The 23,136-nt window shown below is 33.7% G+C and overlaps 6 protein-coding genes, 1 long non-coding RNA gene and 1 pseudogene across 20 annotated transcripts; 2 read left to right on the top strand and 6 right to left on the bottom strand.

Moving 5' to 3' along the window:
* Positions 1–99: 99 nt before the first annotated feature.
* Positions 100–1,847, bottom strand: LOC104753259 (pirin-1). Its single transcript, XM_087491022.1, has 6 exons — positions 1,494–1,847; positions 1,320–1,369; positions 1,184–1,222; positions 1,004–1,095; positions 815–915; positions 100–736 (listed from the first exon to the last, which is right to left on the bottom strand). Exons 1-6 carry the CDS (start codon positions 1,601–1,603, stop codon positions 259–261), a joined length of 870 nt encoding a protein of 289 aa, XP_087347148.1. The 5' UTR covers positions 1,604–1,847; the 3' UTR covers positions 100–258.
* A 2,299-nt stretch (positions 1,848–4,146) lies between these two features.
* LOC104749401 (F-box/LRR-repeat protein At3g59210) lies at positions 4,147–6,444 on the bottom strand. Of its 6 annotated transcripts, none has more exons than XM_087491015.1 (4): positions 6,248–6,444; positions 5,064–6,049; positions 4,843–4,904; positions 4,147–4,763 (listed from the first exon to the last, which is right to left on the bottom strand). In XM_087491015.1, exons 2-4 carry the CDS (start codon positions 5,991–5,993, stop codon positions 4,670–4,672), a joined length of 1,086 nt encoding a protein of 361 aa, XP_087347141.1. In that variant the 5' UTR covers positions 5,994–6,049; positions 6,248–6,444; the 3' UTR covers positions 4,147–4,669. The 6 variants fall into 6 exon arrangements, with proteins under 6 accessions (XP_087347141.1, XP_010469325.1, XP_010469326.1 ...); XM_010471023.3 differs by having other exon boundaries at positions 4,843–4,983; positions 6,248–6,443; XM_010471024.3 differs by having other exon boundaries at positions 4,843–4,983; positions 5,064–6,142; positions 6,248–6,440.
* A 105-nt stretch (positions 6,445–6,549) lies between these two features.
* LOC104749399 (F-box/LRR-repeat protein At3g59200-like) lies at positions 6,550–9,321 on the bottom strand. The gene is made up of 4 exons (XM_010471022.3): positions 8,722–9,321; positions 7,534–8,503; positions 7,297–7,437; positions 6,550–7,210 (listed from the first exon to the last, which is right to left on the bottom strand). Exons 2-4 carry the CDS (start codon positions 8,473–8,475, stop codon positions 6,737–6,739), a joined length of 1,557 nt encoding a protein of 518 aa, XP_010469324.2. The 5' UTR covers positions 8,476–8,503; positions 8,722–9,321; the 3' UTR covers positions 6,550–6,736.
* Positions 9,315–13,357, bottom strand: LOC104749398 (uncharacterized). Of its 4 annotated transcripts, none has more exons than XM_087491012.1 (5): positions 13,202–13,357; positions 12,915–13,005; positions 9,906–10,014; positions 9,705–9,781; positions 9,315–9,570 (listed from the first exon to the last, which is right to left on the bottom strand). In XM_087491012.1, exons 1-5 carry the CDS (start codon positions 13,255–13,257, stop codon positions 9,436–9,438), a joined length of 468 nt encoding a protein of 155 aa, XP_087347138.1. In that variant the 5' UTR covers positions 13,258–13,357; the 3' UTR covers positions 9,315–9,435. The 4 variants fall into 4 exon arrangements, with proteins under 4 accessions (XP_087347138.1, XP_087347139.1, XP_087347136.1 ...); XM_087491013.1 differs by having other exon boundaries at positions 9,705–9,769; positions 13,202–13,348; XM_087491010.1 differs by having other exon boundaries at positions 13,169–13,320.
* A 578-nt stretch (positions 13,358–13,935) lies between these two features.
* LOC104753258 (non-specific lipid-transfer protein 2-like) lies at positions 13,936–14,226 on the top strand (annotated as a pseudogene).
* Positions 14,227–15,069: 843 nt separating this feature from the next.
* Positions 15,070–15,363, top strand: LOC104749397 (uncharacterized). The gene has a single exon (XM_010471016.1). The coding sequence runs from the start codon at positions 15,070–15,072 to the stop codon at positions 15,361–15,363; it is 294 nt and encodes a 97-aa protein (XP_010469318.1).
* Positions 15,364–16,430: 1,067 nt separating this feature from the next.
* LOC104749396 (uncharacterized) lies at positions 16,431–18,464 on the bottom strand. Of its 4 annotated transcripts, none has more exons than XR_015584224.1 (6): positions 18,168–18,464; positions 18,013–18,076; positions 17,786–17,859; positions 17,622–17,721; positions 17,236–17,523; positions 16,431–17,119 (listed from the first exon to the last, which is right to left on the bottom strand). It is a non-coding gene; the product is annotated as an uncharacterized LOC104749396 (long non-coding RNA). The 4 variants fall into 4 exon arrangements; XR_015584226.1 differs by having other exon boundaries at positions 17,786–17,843; positions 18,168–18,463; XR_015584223.1 differs by lacking the exon at positions 18,168–18,464 and having other exon boundaries at positions 18,013–18,160.
* Positions 18,465–18,707: 243 nt separating this feature from the next.
* LOC104749395 (uncharacterized) lies at positions 18,708–20,661 on the bottom strand. 3 transcript variants are annotated; one of them, XM_087491008.1, is made up of 3 exons: positions 20,335–20,661; positions 19,347–19,963; positions 18,708–19,072 (listed from the first exon to the last, which is right to left on the bottom strand). In XM_087491008.1, coding segments are annotated over exons 1-3 (819 nt in total). In that variant the 5' UTR covers positions 20,336–20,661; the 3' UTR covers positions 18,708–18,871. The 3 variants fall into 3 exon arrangements, with proteins under 3 accessions (XP_087347134.1, XP_087347133.1, XP_087347135.1); XM_087491007.1 differs by having other exon boundaries at positions 20,496–20,634; XM_087491009.1 differs by having other exon boundaries at positions 20,178–20,368.
* Between the last annotated feature and the right edge of the window lie 2,475 nt (positions 20,662–23,136).

Genomic DNA, 23,136 nt, shown 5'->3' with positions numbered 1-23,136 from the left:
ACTCTAAGTGCACCTTGCTCTGTGTCTACCACCAACCCTCAAGAGACTAAAGTTTTGCTCTATGTCTACCACTTCGCTCCGTTAATTGTTGCTCAGAAATTTAAAAAGAACAACCAAAACAATTTCAATTTGATATCAACTTTCTCAAACAGAGCCATCATTATATTGCTCCTAACATTGATTCATCTCTTGAATGTGAAATAAAGAAAACAAACCCCAAAAATTCAAATGGTTTTTGTTAACACTTTTCACTGTGACCTAACACTTGGCCATTTCAAACCCGTTCTTAGCATTCTGATAATCGTTAAAAGCCAAATCGATCTCCGCCTGTGAGTTCATCACAAACGGACCACACTGAACCACAGGCTCACCTATTGGTTCCCCTGCAATCAACAGAAACCTCAACGACCTCGATGTTGACTTGTTCCACACGCTAACTAAACCCCCTGGTCCAAACACTACAACATGATGCGCGGATATAGCGGAAGAGTTCAAAGAACCGAACACACCCTCGTCGCCTTCTATAATGTAGGCGAAAGTGGTCCATGATTCTGGAACGGTCTGGTGGGTTTGAGATCCTGGCTTGAGGGTAAAGTCAAGGAACATAGTTGGTGTTCTTGTGTAGACTGGAGTTTTGATTCCCATGGAGTCTCCGGCTATGACTTTGACCTCAACTCCGTTTTCTTCTGCTCGCGGGATGTCAAAACTCGATACCTCTTTATATTTTGGTTCGATCCTGTCAAAGATCAAAGAAGAGAGAGATTCAAATACTGTGAACTCTTTTTGAGATGATAGTAAAGAAAACTTCTTTTACATTTTGTCAGTGGAAGGGAGATTGATCCAAAGCTGTAAACCATTGTTGACTTCTTCTTCCGGGAACTCGGAGTGAATGATTCCTCTTCCTGCTGTCATCCACTGTCATATCAAAGAATTAAAATTGAGTGAAGCCAGTCTCAGAGAGGATTCTATGTTTTTCTTTGGGTTTTCTGTTTCTTGTTATTACCTGAACATCTCCGGCTTGGATTGTACCTTTATGACCTTTGGGATCTTTGTGAATGATTCCTCCCTGTAGCATGTATGTAACACTCTCAAAACCTGCACCACAGTTGACCAATTATACATTAGGGACAACATTTCAAAACATATATAATCGTGTGTAAGAGAAGGTATATGTTATATTGACCTCTGTGAGGATGATCTGGGAATCCAGCTGAGAGTGAAACTGATAAAGAAACAGAGAAAAACAGAGCAAGCTTTGGATTAGCCTATAACATAATAAGAGAATCACACTTTCAGATTTGAGGAAGGAAGGAACTTACAGGAAAAATCAACTAGCAACACGAACGGGTCCAATAACTTGTGGTCAATCCTGAATCAACCCAAAAAAAGAAAAATATATATGAGACTTGAAGGTGAAGCCGTTTCTCGAATCACTTTCTTGAGAAAACAAAAAAAAAAAAAAAAAAAAAAAGAAGAAGAAGAAGAAAACTAACTCTGTGATGCCGTTTCTAACGACAGCGCTTTCACCTTCCTTCTCAAGCTTTGCTAGAACTTTCATGATCACAAGTCTCGGTACCCTACTGTTGTCGGAAGGAACAGGCATGGCGATGATGATTCTGTTACTGACCTTCTCCTCTTATTAAAATCTTTTTTGGTTGTTAATGGAGGAAGTGAGAGTTCTTTGTATTTTGGGTTAGTGGCGTGTGTGTGTGTATAAATAATATATATAGCAAGAGAGCAATGCAGAGGATCTACTGCAACTGGAGAAGTTGTAGGTGTAAGTGTGGACCAAACGTGATTATTGGTCAATAATTTGATTACATTACGGATTGATTCATAGCCTGATTAGATTACGTATAGACGTTATATTAAAAAAATTTAAGGATGCTAAAAGTTTCCGTTTGTTGTTTAATCTTTAAGAGACGTTGGCAAATCAAAAACATAATTGCGTTCACACCATATAAGGAGATTCTCATGCCACGTATACGCATAGGCCTAGAAATCTTGACAAGTGAAAAAAACAAGTGCATGTACGTAGTAGACATGGATGTAAATATACAACACATAATTTTAAGTCATACGAGTGTATCGTATGCTTGCAGATTTTATATTTTAATATTCGCTTCGATATTCAAATTAATTCAGATTTTCGAAATCTAAAGAGAATCCCCTAATAATTAAAATTAATATGATCGCAATATTTTCCTTTCCTAAACAAAAATTAAATGATAAGAGTAATAATTGGCAGAAATAGCATCTTCATCTTGGTCTGTTTCATAATTCATATCATGTAGCCATGATTTGGCCATTACTATTTTTAATGAGATATAATAAAAGTAGAACAAATTTCTTCATCTCTCTATCTTATGACGAACGGAAGGCCTTCAAAAATATTTTTAAGCCGACGGCCTTGTAAAATAGTTGTTATCCATCTGGTTATTCATGTTCCTTTGCAAGTCAACTGGGGTGTTGACACCAAAATTCTAAACTATGTTGCGGAATAACGACGATTCTATTCACATCTTATTTGTGAAATTAGTTTCTTTTATATATCGGTTTAGATCCATATCGTAAAAGAAATGTTCATAACAAGGAAACGAAAATGACTATACTACCATAAACTTATAAATGTGAAATCTCATTATCATATTCATAATCATATCGATCTATATATATAGTTAGTTTATATATAACTCATGATGTCTTTAACTCTCGAGTGCCGACAATGTTTGAACCACTATTAAATGTATCTTCATTGGGTGTTCACACTATACCTCTAATTATTTACTATATAAGTACTATAAGACAATGTTTGTCAAACCTAACTTTTTGATTAATTAAAGGCTTTTCTGTTCGCTGTCGTGCTACGTTCAATAATAATAAAATGGCTGCTTAAGCAGCTAATAAAGACAATTTTAATATTCTTCATTAACCAGGCTATATATTAATTGTATATACGACAACAAAATATTACTGTTGAATGTTAAAGTATAACAATTCACCAACCACATGTTGCAGTTGTTGTATATAAAAATACGGCTGATGATTTTGATGTCCGCACCTAGTATGAACGTCCGCGTTTTCATCAAGGGGGATACGAAACAATAAATTCCAAGATTCATGCATATATTAGAATGAGGCGAAAGATCTTTTGAGTTTCTCCATGTTGATCTCTAGGCTACTTGTGGTTTCTAATAGGAGATAGAAATGGCAAAAGATCTGGCAAGATTATAGGGTTTGAAAAAATATTGGGGGCGTCTTGTGTTCATATTGAAACCACTCAAAAGAACAAAACTTTTGGATATTTTAGAAAGAAAAAAATGGTCTTTCTAAAAACAAGCAATAATATACTACTACTCAAAACGGTTGATATGGCCATGAGTTTTAGTGGCTATATATATATTGACAATTTGTAGTCCGTAGGTGTTCATGAATCATGATAACATATTTGATTATATTGTGGCTAATCAGTGAATAAGAAAATAGTTTGTGAATATTTGTTGATTCTGTTTGTGTACTTTGTGTGGAAAGGTGAGAACAAAAGAAGATTTCACTTTTTAGTTTAATAGAAAGTTCCAAATTCCAAAACTTTTAGAAGCTCTTTTGATGGTGCTTCCACCATTTCCTACGGCTGTGGGGTTCTTCTATCCCCCCCCCCCCCCCCCCCCCACCAGTCTATTACAGGCACTCATTATCTCAACAATACACACACGCATTAAGAAAGAAATATATACATATCTATATAGAGAGGGTAAGATGTGTATATGTAAAGAAGATGTGAACATAGTTTTTTATTCATTTGACTTTTATTTAACATTTCTGTAAATCCAAATGGCTTCAAAGGTCCACCATTTCCACTTGTTTCTCTTGTTTTGGCCTAAGTACACTAACCCAACATTGTTTTTGGTTTCTCACCAATGTGGTTCGTGATTTACTTAACTTTTTGAGACGAAAAAGAGAAGTCATTCATTCACACCATTTAGAGAATGCAGCATCACAAGAAAGATCCTGTGAATTGGAACCAGTTTGAGAGAGCAACAGGACTTTTATTTAGTTTCTTCTCCACTCAATTAAGAAGAGAACAAGATAACAATGATTTTTCTATGGCAAGTTAAGTCTCATGTTAGTTTCTTCTCTACTCAAACATTTTAACGCACCAAAAGAAAGAAACTCAAACTACAACTCAAGTTTCTCACAACAAAAGCATAAAACATACAAGGATGGGATATTTTTAAGCAGCAAAGTACAAACAATAGAAATAAGAGAATCTTGATATATTGTTTAGTAACTACAGATACTTGTAGCCAGGACACACATCCATATATAGCTTCCAAAGGGTATATGAGACATGACCGCATTATTGATTCCACAAAACCAGTAAGGTTCTTCTATAGGTGCAATCCATATTTCATCGACAAGGAAATGGGCAAAGTGGATGACAAGCTAAGGTTTTCAGAGATTACTTGAATCTTGCACTTGAGTGAAGCTACTGCAGGAACCATCTGAAGTTGGCTTGACACTTCAACTAGATCATTCTCGGATTTATTGTAGTATATTATCAGTAGTTCAAGATTTGGCATTTTCTCCAAGAAATTCTTTATCTGCTCTATCTCTTTCTCCATATCGTCACCATCATTGGTTTCTCCAAATTTCAATATCTTTAGAAGCTTCACCGGACTTGATGATAAGCAAGATGGACTATTCTCCAAACCTTGGCACAAGCACACATCCCCACATCTATCTGTTGCTTTGTGAAGGAGTCCCTACAACATAGAAGAAACATCTCAAACTTTAATGTAAAATTAGTAAACAGAGTTACTTTCAAGGGTTTGATTTGCTCACTTGGAAGATAAGGGTTTCAAGATTTGGACAATTCTTAAGCAGATTTGGCAGTGATTCCCATCCTAGTTCCGGATGACTCTCAATAGTTAGATGAGTCAAATTGTTGAATACAGGTATTGCTTGACAGCAAAAATTAAGTGTCTAAAACAAAACAAAAGATTAGCACTCATTTTCATATACTAATTAACGAAAAACCTCGAGTAATGTTTAGATTTACATACCTCAAGAGTGTCACAAGATAAGTAAAGGGTCTTCACATTGCATATTCCCATAACAAGATTCATTGCATTGCCAACCATCTCTGTTTCCTCATCAACATCTGATACATATCTCACATTTGCTTTTTGATCATTCGTCATACGAATACAGATACTAGCTTCAACTAGCGAATCAAAATTCACTTTTGGATACTTTAGCGCAATATTATCAGAATATTCAAAGTAGACAACATTTGGAGTATCAAATGATACACTCTTTGGATTTCCGGGATAGTGTGCACAACAAAGCGTTAGTCTCTTGAGGATTTTGGAAGACACAGAGCAAGAATCCCAATGATCCGAAGCAAGATTAAGCAAACTTAATTCCTCAAGCAGTGGACAACCAGAAAGAAGCTTTGCAAACCCAATCTCACTCTCTTCAAACACAACTGAATCTAGATTTAGTGTCTTAAGCTTTGGAAGACAAACATTTCTCAGTTTAATTCTGGGACCATCTTTAGGTCCTATTTTCAGCCTAACCAGTGTCTTACTCGCAAAAACCTTTGATGGCAGCCAATAAACCAATGAGGGAGAGACATGTAGAGCAAGATCTGACACACCATGTCTCAAAGCATTTAATATCCAAGGGAAGACGTCTTCATCCTCAATGCCATCTCCACATTTTAGAGAGAACTTGTAGATATGATCTTTCCCTCGCAATTTTAATACTCTATCCACAAAATCTATAAAACTCGTCTGGTCTTGCGTTTCAATCTCGGGATGCAGAGAGGAAAAGACATCAAAATCAAGATTTGGTACAAGAGCAAACAGATACCGCCATCTTTTTGAGAGAAGTGATGTCAAAGCAGCTTCTTTAGTAGACAGATTTGACAAGATTTGGCAAAGAAGATTGTCTGGTAAACAATTGATTACATCTTTGGAACTATCATCCATGCTTCTTTCTAAGACAGATCAGCACTTACAAAACCACAGATCAGCACTTACAAAACCTAAACAACACATCCAGCAAGAAGATTTCAGAAGCTGAACTCAAGATACAATAATACACGGTCCTAACTCCAAACCAGTTTCAAGGTCTAATCCTTACACAATCGAGGAAATAAACACGAACCAGTCATAAAAAGAAAGAGAAAACCCAGATCTTATAGGATGAACATAAGGTCAAAAGCAGAGATTAGAAAACTTACTTTTGTTAGAGTGTCAAAGCAGAGCCCATCAAAATCACCCATACAGCTTCAAACAGACGGTGAGGGTTCATAAGGTATTAAACAATGTCTGGACCAAAAGAGATGCAGCAACTTGGTACTATTAAACAATGTCTTGGAAACATGAAGGAGCAAGTAAAGTCTATCCGTCATTTAATTATTGGTCTACCTTGTTAATTAATAATTTTATCTGATATAGACATATATAGTATTAGCCAAGTCGTATGATCTTGTTAAGGACCAGTAGAAAAATCTAAAGATATATATGCGTTCACACCACAGAATAAGCCACGTGCAAGCATGTTTGGAAGTTGGAACAAACAGTTTTAACACCACAGAATAAGGGGGAAACAAACATCACATAAAGTTTTAACATTCTCAGTTTCAAAAAAGACAAGAGCTAGAGAGTGCAAAAGTACAAAAAGACAGAAACAGAGGAAATCTTTAATTGCTTTGAGTTTAGATCAAAGCCTAGTTGAACCAGTAATCTTCGTCTTCTGGGGAAGAACAATACATAAGCATGGGATCTTTTATCTCGGTAGGAGGAGGAGACTCAGGCCAGCGATGTTCTTCTTCGGGAGGAAGAGCAGACCATTTCGTTGTTAAGAAAGAAGGAACAGTGCATGACAAACTAAGATTCTCAGAGACTACCTGGATCTTGCACTTTGGTGAAGCTACTTTAGGAACCTTCTGAAGCTTCTTGGATAAGTTTAACACAGCAGGGTCATACGACGTATTGTAGTACACAATCAACTGTTCAAGACGCGGCATTTTCTCCAAGAAATACCTAATCTGCAGTATTTCTGACCCGTCTTCTTCATCGTTGTCATCAAACAGAAAAATCTTTAGCACCTTCACCGGAGAAGATGAAAGGCAAGAAGGATGCTTCGGACGTTTACAACAGCACACGTTCCCACATGCCTTGTTATACTTGTGGATAAGACGCTGAAGAAGTAGTTTCATAGTTAAGTTGTATTTGTTTTCATGTGACTGATAAACAAAGATATGCTTTAATGGGTTTGGTTCTATACCTTTAAAACAAGGGTTTCGAGATTTGGACAATTCTTGAGTAGACCTGGCAGTGAATCCCATCCAACTTCCGAGTGACTCTCAATCGTTAACTGAATCAGGTTGTTGAATACCGGGATTGGCTCACAGCAGAAAGTAAGTACCTGAAACCAAAAAATGAATCAAGAACTATCTCATCACTCACTTGTGATCATCATCAACTCGAGATAAACCAACCAATGGGATTGAAAAATACAAACCTCAATAGCTTTGGCAGATAAGTAAAGGATCTGAACACTGCTAATTCCCTTGAAAAAATCTGTTGCATTAACGGTCATCTGTCTTCCCTCATCATCTTCCGGGAAATAGTCGTCTTCTGAAACGTTTGCATCTGCACTCTGATCATCAGTCAGTCGAAGACCGATATGAGCTTCAACAAGCGAACTAAAGTTCACTTTAGGATACTGTCCCGCAACAGCGTCAGAGTACTCTAGGTAAACAAGATTTGGAGTAACAAACGACACGCTCTTTGGATTCTCATCAGTGTACTCCTCCTCACGGAAAAACGTCAGCGTCTTGAGAGATTTGAGAGACACAGTGCAAAACTTCCAATACTCCCACCCTATATTCATCAGAACTAGTTCCTCGAGCACAGGACAGCCAGAGAGAAGCTTAACAAACCCAAAACCACGCTCTTCAACCACAACAGAATCAAGATAGAGAGTCTTAAGCTTTGGAAGAAAAACATCTTTCCTATCAATGGTGAGACAGAGATCCTCTCCTGGTCCTAATTTCAGCTTAACCAGCGTCTTACTCACAAAGATCTCGCAAGGCAAGGTATACTCCAAGAGGCTTAGATCAAGATCTGATACACCGCGTCCCAACACATTTAATATCCAACCAGTGACACGATCAAGATCAATATCAAAATTACTACAGTCTAGAGAGAATCTGTTCACGGTAAGATTCCCTTGCAAAGCCAACACTCTGTCCACAAACCCCATAAAACTTGTACTGATTTCAGCATCGCTTCTTCCTACATCGTTCTCATAGTCGGAGTCATCAAAATCAAGATTTGTTACAAACGCGAACAAGTAACGCCATTTCTTCGAGAGAACAGATGTTGAAGCTGCTTCTTTCGTTGGAAGGAAAGACAAGATGTGGGAGATTAGAGGGTTTGGTAGATTGCTGATCAAATCCATCTTTTGTTTTTTTAACAACACTTGCAACCTAATAATACAGTTGGAGGAGGAAACAGGATTGTCAGAGCGGAAACTCGAAACCTAACAAAATATGACAATTTCTCAAACTAGAAAAGCAGTTCCAAGTTCTTGTCTTTTTTTACACACACACAACTCCTAACCGGAAACAAAGAAAGCTAACTGAAGGCAGACACTGAGTGAGTGAGAACAAGTATCATCAGATGAAGAAGAAATGAGGAAACTTACTTGAACCCATAAAAATCGCCAGAGTCGGAGGTTTTGTGTGTGGAAACAGAGCCGCAAAATGAAAATTAGGGTTTTTTTGTCAATTTTGGCCGTCAGTGAGATCGGTAGGCGATGTGGCGGGATGGTGTGAATTCCAATGCTGGAACCACTAAACGACGGCGTTTTTAGTGAATCACCAAGAATTGCTTTCTAATTTTGGTTGCTTCTTAAAGTAAAATTATTATACAAGTCAATCCTGAATTTACTCCTAATTTTCTGCTATTATTATTATCATAAACTACTCTGAGATGATGAAGAAGAAGACGAGTCCACTAGTCGATGAGGAAGAGTGCACAGTAGATGAGTAGGCTGATGTTATCAGAGATTACTTGCAGCAATTAGTGATGCTCTAAGTAGAGAGCAAGCTGTAACAGAGTATCGATTGGTTAAGAAAGAAAGATTCACAGTTTCGATCTTAACACACAATATGATGGAGAATAAGAAAGGACCAATCTATTGATTCCCTCTACTAATATAATATGATTTAAATGTATCGGCTTTATCCAAGTCAAGAAGAAATTTTGAGAGAGAGAGAGAACGACGCAAACAGTAAATAAGCAGCAACAACTTGGCATATTATAGATTATTATAGGAAATAATTCATCAAACCATTCATACATTATTGATCTATGGATTGGGGGGTTAGTATAAAACAAAAAAAAAGATAGAAAAAGATTATATAAAAAAAGAGATTGAAAAGTTAAAAGAACAAAAACAAGATAGCCTTCTTCTAGTCTTTTGGGCGGTGAAAAACTCTGCATCCTGCAGTGCTTCAATCTGTTTTTTAAGGAGTCTTTGGACGTACTCCACCTGTGTAAAAAAAAGAAACAAAAAGGAGGTGATTGATAAGATAGCCAAACAAGCACACTCAGAATCCATTTAACGAGAAACATATATATGTGGAAAAAAAAAAAAAAAAAAATTATATATAAAAATGCTCTCACTTCATATCGAAGAACCATCATCCAACCGGCATGGTATCTAATACCAAGACGAGCTCTGTCCTTAGCTGACAAAAGAACTGAAGTAGTTTTACATGAAAGAATGAATTGAATGAAAAAAAATCAGTAGATGAGGTATAGTAGTAGATCAAACATTGCTACACAGCTTTGTACAGAGCAAGTAAAATAAAGATGGGGTCGTACACATTTTTGTGGATTCCAACACGGATTTGCCAAGTGCCTCAAGCTCTCTGGATGTGTCTGCAGCCATGTCCAGGTAGTATTTCTCATCTTTCGCATGATCTTCAATCGACTGAGAGAAATGACCGACCGTAGTGTACCATTATTGAGAAAGGCAGACACAATATACTAACCAGTATAAAAAGACTTTGCTCTAAAAAAAATTGGATTTTCAAATAGCCATATATGTATATATATACTAGTAGTTATTCCGTGTTATGCACGGATTTAGTTTACATTGTTTTTTTATATATTTTTTTTGTAATTTTGGAGATCGTGAGTTAAGATAATATAAATTAAATAAAAATATTATTAATATTTGAAATATGAGGATTAGTAAAATGTGTATTTTTCTATTTATAAGAGAAATTGTAGTTAAAAGCATATGGAAAATTTATTATATAATTGGATAATAAATACACTAATCTTTATATCAATTAAGTAAGTGTAATTTATACCTTCTCCGGTTTTTTACTTGTCAGTTTAAGGTTTTCTCACACTTATTAAAAAAACTATTAAATTGTCTGTTTTACCCTATATTAATATATTTTATAAATATTTAATTGGTCAAAACTTTAAAACAGCAGGGAGAAAACTGGAATATTCACCAATTTTTTTATTTGAAAACCTAAATCAAACAACTAAATTAAAACAGAGAGAATATTTCATTGTTATAGGAATCACATAAACTTTGTGAGAGTTATAGATATGCAATCATTACATATTAATATATTTTCTTATATATGTAATATTTCTAAATACTATTGTTTATCACTCATTGTATTACTATAAATAATAAATTACAAAAATGAGAGTTAGTACAACATATGAGATTGATGTGATAGAATAGAAAGGTTAATAAAAAATTTTGTCAGGTTTATAAAAATACATTATTGTGAATTAATAACTAAAATTTTCTATTGTTTTCAATATATATTCAAGAGTTATATATTATAAATATAGATCTATGAACGGGCATCTTAGCTAATCAAATCATGAATTCAAATATATATATATATATATTCACTTCTCTCTTTAAACAGAAATATATACAATTATCTTTTTATCAAAAAAATATATTCAATTCTCATTTAGTTATTTAGATATTATATAGTAAAATATACTTTAGTTTAATTTAAATGGATTGAAAATGAAATAAAATAATGTAATATCAAGATCATGTGAATTATTTGTATTAAAGTGTGGTGATAAAATAACCAATTATTACTCGATATTATCCTATACAACCAAAATATATATATTATAAACTTATATCCTTAAACTATTTAATCATCGATTATTTGTTAAGCGAAAATTTTATTATGTAAATTCAATTGAATAAATTTGTTACACTAAAAATTAAAAGAAAAAAATAACACTTTTGAAAGAAGAGAGCAATAAATGATAATCTTTTGGAGCTTTCCAAAAGATAACTTTACTTTATTATTAGACGATATAATATAGTAAGGTTTCTTTCAACTCTTACTCTAAAAATCTGACTTTAAAAGGTTTTTATACGGGTTTTAAAAGGTTTTTAAATACCTTGTAAACGAATTTACAAGGTTTTTAAAAACGTTTACAAGGTTTTTAAAATGTATAAATTTAAAAAATTTGGCGGGAAAAATTATTTTTTGGCAGGAAATTTTTTCGATTTTGGCGGGAAAATTTTTCATTTTTGGCGGGAAATTTTTTTGATTTTGGTGATTGTACATTCTTGTCGTCATTCAAAGAAAGAGTATTTTGGTTATTTTGTACATAAATAGGGGTAGTTTTAGAAATGGTCAACATAAAGGGGTATTTTTAAAAAGGGACATGGAAAATGGGGTATTTTTGAAAATGCCCCTTTTATATTAAAATTCTTTTAAAAATCACATATACCTGAATTTTTTTTCTTTTATAAATATTTTAAAATGAGTGCATAAATCATCAAAATATGAAAATAGTTAAAATAATTTACATTTTTGGAAAAAATATTCAAGACTTAGTAAGATAATATTTTTTCTAAAGTTAGGAACTTCCCAAAAATGGATGATCCGAACAACAATACTATTGTTACCGGTGTTTTGTTGTTCGTTGGATATTGAATCGAGGATGCATTTGTATGGTAATAGGTTGTTTTTAGAAAACTAAACTTTATAGAATGTTTGAGCCTTTAAGAAGAAGAAGGGATTGAAATCAAATATTAATGAGAATAAATTCGCAAGTGTTTCAAAATAATAAGTTAAAAATGAGAAGTAATATAAACAAAAATGAAAATTGAAGAAATAGTAGGTATAAGGCAATGCATAAAATGATGGTATTATTTCAAATAAAAAAATAACTGATTATGTTCATAATTTATTCTGAAATTCCTAATATAAAAACTTATAAATTTTATGTTATTCCAAAATACTATGACGTTTGAAATAATAAGTGTGAATCAAACAATATAATTAAAGAATTAGATCAAAAACATCTTAAAATCTTACGTAATTTTCCAGAAAGTAAGCTCAAATTTTTAATTTTATATAAACAAATTTTAAAAGATTTAAACTAATTTACTTTAATAATACCTACCCATTATTTTACTTAAATTTGATTCTGTTTGTGCCGTGAAAATTATATAAGATTCAAACACAGAAATTAAACCCAAGAATTCAAACTTATAAATTTAATTTAATGTTGGTATAAATTTAATTTAATTTAATTAAACACAAACTGATATAAGTTAGCTTTAGATTCTTGGAGGCTGCATATGTTTTTGATTAAAAATGGGATGAAGGAAATGTAGACTGTTTTTTTTTTTATTTTATGGCCTTGTAATTAATTAGATCCAAACCAAAAAAAATACAGGTATTAAAAATATAATAAGCTAAGTGTCATCTCTTTAGTACAAGTTGAGAAAAAATTTCTCGTATCATATAAGATATTATATTTTAAATTTCAATAAAAAAAAATACAATACCGACATAGTATGAAACAACATTATTGTACCTTGTTTAATAAGTCTATAACTTTTTGAAGATCTCTAATCTGCTTCTTGGGATTGCCCGAGTTGAAGAAACCCGTTCCTCTCCGACCATAACTAATTTTGCATCCAACCAACCAAAGAAAGAACAAAAAAAAAATCAAAACTTTGACCCAATCAAATCAATCAATCGGTCTGAAAAAAAAAATTTAGGGTTTTTATATGGTTCCATGTCTATATATAACTAGACAAATCCAAAGACCAAAGTAAATCACAAAACCCTTGCATATGCTGCAGCAATTTAGATCTGTGCCTGGTTGGGAGTGATCGGAAAGAAGGTAGAAGAAAAGGTCTTCTTATCTCCTCCATCGGTTATACTTTCCTCCTACTAAATGATGAAAGAAACAGAGAGAGAGAGAGATTCTTATCATACTAAAAAAAAAAAAAGAACTTCTAATTTGCTTCCCCAAAATGTAAATATATATATATATATATATATATATATATATATATATTCTTTTAACAAATCGTATATTACCATTACCATTACGGCATATATAAACCTATTTATTAAATTACTCTTATTCAACTTGAGCCTAATTAAATAAAGGGATTATATATGATTCGGCCAAACACTCGGAGCTTTTTTTTTTTAAGTTCAATTTCTAGTTTTTTTTTTTTTTTTTTGGCATGACGTTCAATCACGTTGAATTGCTTAGCAAATTAAGATGCATGTATTTTGCACTAGGAAATTAAATAATTACTATATTTAAAAGAAAAATCCATCATCCCTTCCTATATATGCAATTGTTTTTTTTCGAACTAATCTCTAATCTGTTTTGAATATAAATTAATTGCGTTGTAAAAATAGAATAAACAATTGAACACCCTCCTTTTTTTTTTTTAATCTTTTGGGGGCATACTTCTCAGTACAGCCACATGCTTCTGATTCCAATTTTCTATATAAGTAAAGACCTAGCTCGAAAACATACAACATATTTGCAAAACATATTTGACGACATACTAATTAATTAATTAGTCTAGAAAATGAAGATCATTCCATTGATGTCCATCGCCTTGGTTCTACTCTTGACATCATTCCCGGATCCGACGCGCGCTTATTGCAAAGAATCACTTCGTTTATGCTTAACCATCGCATCTAATGATAAAGCCACGTAGAGAAGATGTTGTGATACACTGATTACGCCAGGACCATGTGTATGTAAGTACATTAAAGACCCTGCGCAAAAGAAAGATGCTCGCCGCCTTGCGGGTTCTTGTGGGAAGCCTATGCCTATTGATGATCAATCTCTCAAGAAGCATTACAAGTGTGGCTAAAACTACGAAACCCACAACAAGCGATCCTCGTCAAACGTTGTTTATTGGGTATTTATTCCTTGTCTCTTTGTAAGCGTTTTTAAGTTGTTGTTCCAACTCTTCTTCTTTCTTTATGAAACCATCTCTCCCACTTTTCACACTTTTCCCCCCTTGCTTTTTAGGTAATTAATTAGGATTTTTCACTCTTTCTGGTCCTTTGTACTTTCTTCTATACATCTAAAGAAACGAAATAAACTAGAGAAAACGTCATGTGGTGGACTATTATTCTCTTCGGATTTCACTTCACCCCTACAAAAAAAAACATGGCCAAAATGGATGGTCTAAAGAGGAGAATATAACAGGTCTCCAGAACTCCCAGATATATTCTCGTATTTGTGTTGGTCCAACGTTATCAATGGTCCTACGCAAAATTTAAATATTTGTCCTTATACTATTATTATTATTATTATACTAAAAAGAAAAGAAAAAGAACTTCCAATTTGCTTCCCCAAAATGTATACATATTCTTTTAACAAATCGTATATTACCATTATCATTACCACATATAAACCTATTAATTAATTAATTAAATTACGGGAAAATTCCTTAAAAAAAATCACATTTTATTTTTATTTAAACGTTTAATATCTAATACTTTTTGGTTAGAATAAAAATACCCGATCTATTAAATTGGTATCAAATAAAACCTCCTCCTCTTTTTTTTTTCTTTGGGGGGATCGTTTCCTACTTCTCAGCCCCATGCTTTTCAGTGCTGACTCCAATTTTCTATATAAAGACCTAGATGGAAACATACAACAGATTTGGAGACATTGTACTAATTAATTAATTTAATAAGTTCAGAAAATGAAGATCATCCCATTGACGTCCATCGCCTTGGTCCTAGTCTTGACATCATTCCCAGATCCGACGCGCGCTTATTGCAAAGAAGCACTTCGTTTATGCATGGAAACCATCACGAATCGTGCTAGCGCCACGTGGAGTAAATGTTGTGATAGACTGACAACGCCAGGACCATGTATGTGTAAGTACATTAAAGACCCTGCGCAAAAGAAAGATGCTCGCCGCCTTGCGGGTTCTTGTGGGCGCTCTATGCCTATTACTGATCAATCTCTCAAGAAGCATTACAAGTGTGGCTAAAACTACGAAACCCACAACAAGCGATCGTCGTCAAACGCTGTATAATGGGTATTTTATTCATTGTCTCTTTGTAAGCTTTTAGTTGTTGTTCGAACCCTCTCTGCCAATTTTCACTTTTTCCCTTGCTTTTTAGGTAATTACGACTTTTCACTCTTTTTGGTCCTTTGTACTTCCTCCTATATATATATATATATATATATATCTAAAGAAACGAAATTAAGTATTCTAAACTAGAGAAAACGGCATGTGGTGGACTATATTCTCCTCAGATTTCAAATAATTCACTCTCACTAAAAACATGGCGAAAATGGTCTCAAGAAGGAAAAAACAATAACAGGTCTCGAGAACTCCCAGATATTCTCGTGTTTGTGTTGGTCCAACGTTGTCAATATAATGTCCCTATACTCAAGATTCAAATTGAGTTTCCAGGTTTTAAAATGTTATTTAATTCATAAACGAAAGAAACTTGAGAATTCAAATAATAATCATAATTACCAAACAAAATGATTGATTTAATTTTCGGACCCATATCTCATCATTTTAATAACAATTTAGTCCCCAAAAAAAAAAAACTTTTAATGGTCCATAAAATTGTAAACTATAGTTCACGGCTTATGTTATGGACATGTTCTAGTTAGCCGAAATAATTATTTATCGAACTAAAATAAAAAATAATTGTGTTACTAGTACTACTAAGGATCTTGATAGAGCCTATATTGTTTAATTAGTTCGATAATTCGATTTCTAGAAAGAAAGAAAAAAATATAATATTAAAATTACCAAGTACAAATTTCTTTTCTGAAACATAGATAATTGGAAAAAAAAAACTACTGGTAATTAATATCTAAGAAACGTTTGTAAATTTAAAACAAAAATATGAAAGCCATTGAGGCAAAATGAATTTCACTTTTTTAAAATGATGTGGTAGATCATAGATGATGTGAATGTGATCGACAATTAACACGACATGGCAATCGACTGTGAGTGTATGTTTTAAGTAACCTAAAAATGATACTTAAGGTATAAATCAGCACATATACAGAAATTGTATATTTACAGTCGCCTCGTCCATTGCAAGCTGATTTGATTATTTTGCTTCGGTTTTGTGTTCTTGAATAGATTTTTAGGGTTCTTTACATATCAGTCCCTTTTCAAAAGGTACATCCCTCACTCCTTAGGGTATTGTATGTATTTTGAAGCTCTTAAAATCTGATCCGTTTACCGTTGATGATGATGCGGACAGTGTGAGGAGCTCTAGACGGGATTCACAGATTGAATCTGCTACTTCTGATCATTCAGAAGCGGGCCAGCTAAAGCGGTTGAGTAGAGGGCTAGAGAAAGGGTGGATCGTAGCGAGGAGGGGCTCTCGGTTGAGGGACCCGAGCGGTAGAGCCCTTGTAGTTCACTAAGGTGCTATTGAGCTTTAGTTGCTATTCCCCTTGTGTACAATATACAGATCACTGGTTTTGACCAGCAGGAAAGATCTTCAAGAAAAAAACTGATTTTAATACAGAGGATCTTGATAGAATGTAAAAAGCAAAGCCTTCACTTTATGTACACTAAGCTTGATTCCTTTTTTGTCTGCAATCTCCTGAAATCGTTCCTTGAGAACTCTCTGCGCTTTATTCATTTTGAACATGTCAGTGCAGTCAGTCTCAAAAACCACACGCAATGCATCATCATAGATGATCTTCCGCTTGTTACTCGGGTCTTGGAGGTTGTTCTTCCTGATATAAGCTCACAATTGCCTCACAATCTGAAACCAAAAAGACAAATTTTGCAAACATATAATAAAACAACAACCCAATTGCTTAATACACAATTAAATTGACACATTTTCATAAACGTGAAAGGAAGACAATGACAACAAACCTCAGTTCTGAGAACAGCAGGTTCACTAACAACGACTTGAAGTTCTGGAGAAACCCTACAGACTTTGTAGTGTATCTAAACGGAATGGTTTGACTTTCCGTAGACAGCTTTTGATCTATTTTCATTAAGTCCAGTGTTCACATACCCAGATGAATGAATCATTGCACAAACTAGATGATCTCTAAGACCTTAAAACTTAGTTAAAAAAAAAAAAAAAAAAAAAAACCGTCGAGTTAAATAAGGATTGGATTCTTGATTGAGAGATCGTCTAAGAAGAAGAGAAGAACCCTGCAATGTATAACAGTTGAGTTAAATAAATACTAAGAAGAAACACAAAAATCAAAACCTCATATGAACATCACTTGAAACTAATGGAATGATGCTACCATATGAACATCACTTGAAACCATATCCCAGCATGTGTGAAAGTTTGCAGCATAACCAAAAGAACCATCTAATGGAACGATGCTACCATCCTTGTACATCCTGCAGTGTTAATTCATGAAACTACAGGTCACAAAAACACAAAGCAGAGACATGAACTACAAACCTGGCACAGCCGCAAGATGAGACAAGTCTTTTGACAGCGCCTTGCTCTTTGCTCTTTTCTACATGGAATTACAACTTTCACAAGAAAATAAGAAACGTCAAAGTATGTTCTCAACAAGCTAACAGTTGTCGGTTAAAGAATAACACACACACCAATATGTAAGAGATATGTGTGTTTTAGTACTAGTGTACTACATGCTGCAAGTTGGGGAAAGTAGTAAGTCGTACCTTTCAACCTGCAGCTTCATGGAGATATTATGTAGTCATGATTCATCTCATCTAATCTATCTGACTGATAAAAAAAAAAAAAAAAAAAATCTCAAAAGAATAGAGAACAAGCCACAGGATAACAGAGGCCGGAGAACCCAGATCTGCAGACATACGGCGAGTGACGGGTCTAAAGTTCGTGGCAGGAGCAGTAGCAGGAGCAGGAGACGGAGAGGCTTTCTCGGAAGTAGTCTCGGAAGTAATAACAACATCTTTGGGTTGCTCCTTGAGAGAGAAGAAGTGACACTAGGATTCGCGAATTTGAGTGAAGAAGATGGCTGTTGTCGAGAAGATCTGGAGACGATCTTGGTACAATCGGCAAGCGCTCGCCGGTGAATCGATTGATCTCTATGGATTTGAGGTTAGCCGGTTCCGTCGAGAGAGAAGAGAGAGAAGAGAGAGAAGAAATTTTGGAAGAAGAAATTGGGAAAAAAAAAGTTATTTATTTATTATCCAACCAAAACGTGTGACACGTAGCGTGTCTTATTGGTTGCTTCCCGTTGCTTCCTTTTAAGAAACGATTCTCTGAGAGTAAGCCATATTTTTCAGTTTTTGATTTATTTTTGGGCGGGTTGAGCAACCCACAGAGTAACTCCACTAGACATGCCCTAACACTACACAATGCCTATGCATTGTCCGATCAAAATCAATGTCCATTGCAAGAAGAAACAAAACTTTCTTTTAAGGCAATTGCAAGCTCTTTTGTTTTCGACAAGATAAATCTTTATTAAAGAGAGAAGATGGGGAATAAAGAAGAGAAGATCTATCTCCTAAATCAAACTGCTGAAGAATGAACAAGGGAAAACCAGAGACCAAAAGACTATACTTGGTGGTTCTGTTGATGATCTCTCTGTTCCAGATTCCTCACATTGTCTACTATGTGTTGGATTCTCTTAGAAAGGCGTTCGTTGTGCTGTTCGATCTGTTCAAATAGCATCTCCAGATGCCTTTTGTATGTAGCCGCTCTCTTTTTCTCTGCAGCTAGCTGCTGCATCAATTCCTGGATTTTGTCGTGTTCATTCTGCAAATGAGGAGATCAAATTTTTAGAAAGTCTTTTGAATTACCAAATTAGATAGAAGCAAAGTCAAGAATCAAACCACCACATGAATATGCCATATAGCAACTAGTCAGTAGTACCACAGAAGCATATTAACCGGCTAAACAAGTAACACCAATAAGGATTTCAAATGATATTATAGCTGAATAAAAAAATCTATACTTTCACTTCCACCAAAAGATTTGTGATCATTCCTGAAATAAAGAATGTCGATCAGCGAAAAGAGCAACAACTAACCGGATATTGATCATAAATGCAACCTCTTCGAACTCTCCCAGGCATCAAAGGATGATTATGCTCCTTGACAAACTTAGTGATAACCCATTTACCAGAGTTTTCTTTTCTAATCAAGATCATCGCTCTACATCCAACTCTTGTTTCCGCTCTTTGTCTAATAACCTTATCCCGCTTGCTAGGCAACCTGTAGCCTTCCTTGTTACAGACAAGTTGCCTCCCTATGGGAGATCCATCATGCCTTGACCGTGACAGTTTACTAACACGGATGACGAATCCTACTTTTGTAGCATACGCGTTATAAAACCCATGAGCAGCAGCTTCAGATTCAAACTCCTGCCCAACATAAGGCTCATCCCCTTGATTATCTGCCATATCTGCAACTGCTAGAGGAAGAGAATCAGGATTCACCTTCTCATCTTGCTCAAGCATTGCTTGACCTTGACCAGAATTGTCACCCATTTCATTATTATGGTTGTCATCATCATCTTGCTCAATCATTGCTTGACCAGAGCTTTCACCCATCTCATTATGATTCTCAACCGTGGTAGTAACCTCAAGCTCAACAGGAATCCCCATCATCATCCCAGCAGCTACACCATTGTCAATCCTGAAGTCCACTGCAATTCAAAAGACAAAAGATTTACAAAGATACACATCAACTATTGCACACTGATCATATAACTACCAAGAAGAGCCTCTCCTGTTACTAAATGTTTTCCATTGAATAGAACAAAGCTCAAATACAAGTGCTTTCAAAAATCAATACAAAAACAAAGCTTTAAACAAAACCCTTGTTTGGAATGAGTCTGAGGATGAATCAAAGATTCACACCTTCCCATAGATTCAAGATTCATCTTCAAATCGGGTTTTTTTTTAGATGTCCAACTTCTCAGTCTCATTCTCTCGCAGAGACTAAAACGGCTTAAATCGATAAATCGAAAATCCGAAATAATGGTTGAAAGGAATAAAAAAAAGAAACAAATCTTACTGTCAAAAAAGTATTATTCCGGCGGATGTAGGTCGGAGACGACGATCGGATTAGGTTTTCGATTTGGGGGACAGAGAAGGTGGCGGTTCAGGGTATGGATTGCAGTAACCAATGACGTGGCGAGAGATGATTGGGTCAATATCGGAAAGAAGTCAACTCACCGTTCATCTAAGCTTTGGGTTTATCGACTCTATGCTTCCTCCAGTGCGCTTCTCCTCGTATGATAATTCCTCTATTTTTTTTTTTTTTTTTTTGCCTTCCCTTTTTTTTACAGCGTCATTCTCGCCGACCGACGCACCCGTTAGACCGGTGTGTCCATTACTTTTTAATAAATGTTATAGTCGACCCCTTTTATTATCTTTATTTACAAAACTCATCCTTTTACTTAATAAATTCTTTAATTTCTAAGCCTTTAGTTATTTCTCGTCTGAACCAGGCCAGTTCAGCCGGTTGAATTGTCAGATAAATTGATGGTATTAAACTTTCTTTCAAATTCAATCGACAACATGATGATAACCAACTAATGATTGTTTACTACTGTATATGACAACCAACTAAATTAGGACTCAAGTTATTTAGCCACCATTTTAATCATTACTTACTGACTATGACATTTTGAATAGCAAAACAAAAAAAAAACTTAGCTTTTGTGCAAACTCTGAAAGATCATTTAATTTTATATATACGAACCCAAAATTGATCACATGTTGATAAATTACGAGATGTGTTATATAAAGCTTGGTTATTAGCTACATATTTAGGTGAATGATTTTAAAATTTTTTTTGCGTACATCTACTGGAATATGAACAGTATGTATCCCTTGGAAAGTACCATGGATATATACACCTTATGAGCAAATGTTTTTGTCGTAATATATCTGAAGATGATATCACAACTCGAGATATAAAGATTATAGATCAGTCATTCCTTAGTTATTTTTACATACGAAACAAAAAAAAATGTAAAAACATATAGAACTGTATATATCAGTAACTATCTATCTTAATTTGTTTTATTTAGCATTTATCAAAAAGCGACTTTTTTTTTTTTTTTATAGATAAACACACAAAATAAATAAAATACTTGGCAAATAGGTCAAAGCTACTTTCGTTTTTTTTAAATCACACATTAAAAATTTTCAATTTACATAGATTTTTACATGAGACAATAATATCCGTGGATGGTGATGAAAATTATCTTTACAAATGAAATACTCAGAAATAGAAGAAGATTAACATATTTATCCAAGAACGGATAAACCCTTAGAAATTGATTTTTTGTACACTTTTTATCAGTTAGGAAGTTGTAAGTTTCAAAAATCATTGAATGAAAATTTAAAAGTTTGATCCCTACCATTTTTTTTTTTTAAGTTTGATGAATTACTATTGGTTGATAGTTATGAAAATGTTATTATAAATAAATTATGCATTTATACTTAAATATTATATAATTTTCTTAATTCAAAGGGAATACGAAGTTCTAACAAATCCCACATTAATACAATTTTGGTTTTAGCATATCTGCATGAGAAAATATATCCATGAATGATATTTATCGAAAATGAAAGTTATCCTAGCAAACAAAATAATCGAAGTCAAAAGAGGATTAATATCTTTTTCATTTTATTTTATTTAATCTAACAACGGATAAGTCCCCAGTTATTATTTAACCTTGTGAAATACGTCACGTAGGTTCCATGAACAAGCAAAAAATTTGGTCAAAAGCAATATCCACTAAATCACTCTAAATCTCACTATAAGATGTTTAGAGAATGATTTTTGTTTATAATATAGGGTGTTTTCAACATTCTATGCAACTTTTAGATTAATGTTATATTTTATATTATGCAGTTTTGTTTATGATTGATTAAAATTTTTAAAATAATTATTTCTTAATTTGTGTGTATTAACTAAAACATTCTATATTTTGAAACGAAGGGAGTAACATACTATTTGTAAATTTGTAACCAACCAATAAATACGATAAAACAATATATGTTACCAAACACACAATTGTGAGTTGTGTTATAAAGCTTGATTATTAATTAATTAGCTATATTTTTAGGTGAATGATTTTTTAATTTATTTGCTTACATCTACTATAATATGAACAATATGTATCCCTCACAAAGTAAAAACTTTATTAGTTACAATCATTAGAACATATCTACAAAATGTAGGTCATGGATACATATATATATCTTATGAGTTATGAACAAATGTTTTTGTCGTAATATATCAAGATGAATCCGCAACTCTTGATTTAAAGATTATATATTTACATACGAAAAAGAAAATGTAAAAACATATAGAAATGTATATATCAGTAACTATGTTTTTCATTTTCCTTATTTAGCATTTATCAAAAAGCGATTTTTAAAAAAAAGTTTTTAATATATAGAATTATAAACCATATGAAGGGAACATGTAGGTCTGAGCATAAAAACCGTACTTGAATACCCAATTCGAAATCCGACCCAAAAAACTGGGTTCGGGTTTGGTGGGTGTTTAGCTATAAAATTTTACTGGGTTCTATTTTCCAATAACCGTGAGTTCGGTTAGGATCGGATAATACCTCCCATCAAGCCCGAATATATAAATATATTTAAAAATATTTATAATATTTAACATTAATATAATTCAATTATCCAAAATTATAATTATAAAATATTTCAATTAGTTTCATAGCTAAATATCAAAAATAATCAAAATATTAAAAATTATTTGTTATATAAGTCAAAATTTAGCTAAATTTATTGAAATTTCATTATTTTTTTATTAAAAATTTTGGTATTCAATAGT

This window comes from Camelina sativa, chromosome 16 (assembly GCF_030686135.1).
Source record: "Camelina sativa cultivar CO46 ecotype springtype chromosome 16, ASM3068613v1".
In the NCBI taxonomy this organism is placed as follows: Eukaryota; Viridiplantae; Streptophyta; class Magnoliopsida; order Brassicales; family Brassicaceae; genus Camelina; species Camelina sativa.
Note: the sequence above shows the minus strand (reverse complement) of the source record. Positions and strands in the feature narration are given on the sequence as shown.